This window comes from Rhinolophus sinicus, linkage group LG10 (assembly GCF_036562045.2).
Source record: "Rhinolophus sinicus isolate RSC01 linkage group LG10, ASM3656204v1, whole genome shotgun sequence".
Taxonomy (NCBI): Eukaryota; Metazoa; Chordata; class Mammalia; order Chiroptera; family Rhinolophidae; genus Rhinolophus; species Rhinolophus sinicus.
In genome coordinates, this window is record NC_133759.1 from 75,796,303 (window position 1) to 75,800,638 (window position 4,336).

Below are 4,336 nucleotides of genomic sequence, written 5' to 3' on the forward strand. Positions count from 1 at the left end.
TTACTAGTGGCAGGAGAGGGTCTGCAAGGCTCGGAAACTTCTGAGAAAGAGATACAGTTCCCGCATCTCTTGGAAGACCCTTTTGAGGAGGTTGAGTCCCCCCTGGGGGCATGACAGAGGCTCCTTGAGCTAGCAGGCAGAAGGAGGGGGCCTGGAGAGGGAGGCACTGGCTTAGGGGAGGAAGTGAGTGAGGGAGAGAGCTTGGCATCAGCACCCAATAGGCAGATGCTGCAGCCTCTGTTGTGGGGGTTTCTGGAGAACTTCTAGAGACACGTGGGATGAGCAGGAGAAGGGCTCCTGGCAGAGGCCCTGCATGGGCCGGACTGCTCGCAAGGGACCCAGAAGCTGGCCTTCATTGTTCAGAAGGGAAATTGAGGCCCCCAGAGGCTAGAGGTTGGTACCACAGAGACTGATGGGCAAAGGTGTCGCTCCAGGTCTCAGAGGCACTGAACGTTTACACTCTGACCTGGGCTAAGGCTGGGTCCACCTCCCACCAACCTAGCACATGAAGCGGTTCCCAGCAGGATGGGCCCACACTGAGGGTCTGGGAGGGGCGCCTTTACTCGGTCATCATCAAAGCCCTGGAATGAAGGAAAGTTCCCAGGAAGATCCTTGAATCTGACTGGCTCTTTCAGTAGAGACCTGGGAATCTGAACTGTTATAATCCTTCCCATTATGGAGCCAGTGGGAAGCCAGGGGAGCCAAAAGAACTGAACTTCACTCTGCTCCTTTTTCCATTTGTATTTTGTATCTAAAGCAGGTATTACTTTGGTAACGCAAGAGATCATTTCATTGAAAAATAAAACCCCCAAATTCCCGTGTCTGGTGGTCATAGCTCTGTCTGCCCAAGCACAGTGGTGACTCAAAGGGGTCTGAGGACAGCAGCTGGGCAAGCACTCAGGGTTGGTCACCAAGCAAGACGGCCGGAGCTCCAGGCCCCCTCAAGGCCCTCTCACCTACTCCCGGAGCGAACCCGTCCAGGTCTTGGAAACTGCCCCAAGCCCCTCTCAATATTACGTCCACAAGAAATCAAACTCTTTCCTTTATGCGATGCTGGATTTTCCACAAAGTAAAATCAAGATAAGTAAAGATGTGGTTTATAGATAGTGCTTGACAAAGCGGAGACCAGGGTATGAAACATCACACTTGCTATAAAAGCTGCCACAAGAGACCAAGGCCACAAGTCAGTCAGCTCAGCCCACCTACACGTCTGCTCCTCGTTACTCCTGTGTTGGCTCTGGGCTCCATGGCGCTCTGGATGACCTTGGTCATTGCTCTCACCTGCTTTGGTGGTCTCGCCTCCCCGGGCCCTGTGCCTACCTTCACGGTCCTCAGGGAGCTGATTGAGGAGCTGGACAACATCACCCAGAAGGTGAGTGCCTGCTGGCCAGGGCCCCAGCTCTGAGGATGCTGGGTGGGTGACTCTCAGAAGAGAACAGGTTACGGTCTGGGCCAGGAAGGCTGGGCCTGGTGCTAAGATGCCTGTGGGTCAGAAAGAAGCGCCATGGACCAGGGGACAAGCTGGGCCATGAGGGAGAGAGAGGACCCAGGCTGGAGGGTGCAGCGATATGGACGGACCACCTGTTCCCCTGGCCTGGCCTTGCCAGCTCCTACTTAGCCATTTCTGAACAGAGGAAAGCAGACAGGCCAGCACCCTCTCAGAACCATTTCGCTTTTGCCAACGGGATTTGAATGCAATGGTACAGCCATTTTCACAGCATCTCAGTTAAACCCATTCTTAAGGAATGGTTCCTTGAGTCAGCTCCTGTCCCCGGTGGTGACAGCTCACATTTTCTGGGCACTGATTACATGCCAGGCCTGGTACTGGGTGCTTTATATCTTATTCATCACTGCCAACCACCTCAAGAGGCAGGTATGATGACCCTGTTTCACTACTAAGCCTCCGTGAGGTTAATTCACAAAAGCCTAATTCAAACCAGGCCTGGCCGACATGCTCCAAATTGCACTGCCTCCCAGTTCGGAAGCCGGGATGTTTATACACTGGATCCCGCCGCCTCCCATCTGCTTGGCCTGGCTCTTCCTACAGGCCCCCTTTTGACCTGCCTGGTATCTTATGTCCTCATGCCCTGCCTATGGCAAGCTTCACACAGGCATGTCCCTCACTGGTTGTGTCATTCCATCTTCCTCTCTCGGCTCAAACACCCTGGACGATGGGTCTCCCCCACTGTGCAGAGCAGGAAATGGGGCTCAGGGACAGTGAGGGGGACCAGGCCTGCCTCAGTGCTACACCTCGGATGCTTGTGGGGCCTGATCCCCATGGACGCCTGGCCTGGGCTGGTTGGGGCAGGCCTGGGACCCCTGCCAGCATTCAGTTCACTGTCTTTTTGCTCCCCCAGGCATCCCTCTGCAATGGCAGCATGGTGTGGCACGTCAACCTGACGGCTAACTGGGTAAGGACCCCTCAGAAGCTGGGAGGGAGGTGGCTGAAGGCTTGGGCTTGTTTTTTCTGAGCCTTGCTCTTAGGGCTGGGGATTCCAAGCAAGCTGCAAGACCTATTCTCTCTCCCCTCATAATCGGGGCCCCTCCCCCCACCCAGACCCAGCTCTGCCAGGTTTCTCAGTCCCCCTCCTCCTGTAAACCCACTGAAGGTGTCACCCAAGCTATAGGCTGGGGGTGCCCAGCAGAGCCTAACAGGCCACACTGTCCTCCCTGCAGTCCTGTGCAGCCCTGGAATCTCTGATCAACGTCTCTGACTGCCGCGCCATCCAAAAGACACAGAGGATACTGAAAACACTGTGCTCCCACAAGCCCTCAGCCGGGGTAAGGCCCCTGCCCCCACCTGCATCTGCCTCCTGCCAGCCCTGGGCTCACCAGGGAGCTCCAGGGGAACCTGCTGAGGGTCTACCGCGGGGAGGGGGACCACTGTGGCAGCAGGGACATGGTCTTTGGGATTTCCAGACCTGGGCTTGAGGATTCCTGACTCCTCCCTGTGCTTCAGTAGCCACATCTGTAAAATGCGGGTAATGACAGTACACACCTATGGGGGCTTCTGTGAGGATCCAACAAGCCTGTCCCCGGAAAGCCCCTGGCGGGTGTCGGTCGTCCTTCCTCTGGCGTTGTCCCACTAACGCACCGGCCTCTGCCCCACAGCAGGTTTCCAGCCAGCCCATCAGACACACCAAAATCGAGGTTTCCCGATTTGCCAAAGACCTGCTCCGACACGCAAGGAAAGTCGTTCGCCACGGAAAGTTCAACTGAAGCATGAAACGCTAGCAGTATTATCGGCAGAAGCCGACCCTGACTGTTTAAGTTGTTGAGTCTTTTTCCTTTCAGATGTCAGAAATTTCTTGGGGAGATAGGGAAGAGGGGGAGGGAGGGGGGTAAGATCGCCTTAGTTTAGACCTCAGCCCATGCTGCCTGCCTTCAGCCCTGCCAATCCAGCGGCCCCTTGGCTTGGTGCCCGGGGCTCAGCCTGGTGGGGCCTCCTCCATCCGGGGCTCCAAGCTCGGTGGACAAGGGTAAAAAAGTTGCCCCACACAACTTTCCCTTCCTTAGAGCAAATTGTAGCATTACAGTGGGTGCCACCCTTGCCAGACACACCGTGGGAGCGGGATCTACTTGCCACAGGGGCAGCTGAGGCAGAGTGGCTCAGGCATATTTCCTCTTGGTCTTATTTATTACTGTGTGTTATTTAAACAAGTGTGTTTGTCTGAACCGGGGCTAGGGAGGGGCTCTAGCACTAAAGCAGTGGGTGTAAGGAATCCCTGGGAATAAGTACCGTGTGCAAAATCCTGCTACCTCACTGGGGTCCTGCCAGCCAGCAGGGCAGTCAGCCCTCAGCCAAGGAGTAATTTATTGTTTTTCCTGTATTTAAAGTTAAGTATTAAAATATGTTATCAGAGATAATAATATATAGATGAGCAGCCTAGAACACTGTACATGGTATGTGTGGATTGTGTAGATGGGTCGTTGAATAAGTTCTTTCATTGACTTTGTCACGCTGGAAGCCAGAAATAAAGATGGTGGCAAGAGGGCCGATGGTGTTTGCCTTTTATTTTGGCCTTTGAATGCTGGCCTGCGTTCTTACGACTCTGGAGCTCTTGGGGAGGCAAGCCAGTTGTTGGAGGAGGGGGAGTGAGTGACAGGAGCTGTGCTGAAAGCAAGCCAGCCCCTTGGGAGGGAGGCCTTGGCCTGGAGGCAGCGCCCCCACCTACCACCTGCAGGGAGGGAGAGGGAGCTTGGGCCAGGCTCTCAAGGTCCAAGGAGGGCGTCTGGAGCAGACAGGGACCTCAGAAGTCATCTCATGATCACAGCTCTTTAGGAATGGCCAGCCTCTGGTGTCTCGTTCACAGCTCTCAGTGAGTTACACAGCCTC

At 55.1% G+C, this 4,336-nt stretch overlaps 1 protein-coding gene across 1 annotated transcript; it reads left to right on the forward strand.

Annotated features, from left to right (window-relative positions):
* Positions 1 to 2,171: 2,171 nt before the first annotated feature.
* Positions 2,172 to 3,295, forward strand: IL13 (interleukin 13). Its single transcript, XM_019756024.2, has 3 exons — positions 2,172 to 2,411; positions 2,677 to 2,781; positions 3,112 to 3,295. Exons 1-3 carry the CDS (start codon positions 2,172 to 2,174, stop codon positions 3,217 to 3,219), a joined length of 453 nt encoding a protein of 150 aa, XP_019611583.2. The 3' UTR covers positions 3,220 to 3,295.
* Positions 3,296 to 4,336: the final 1,041 nt, after the last annotated feature.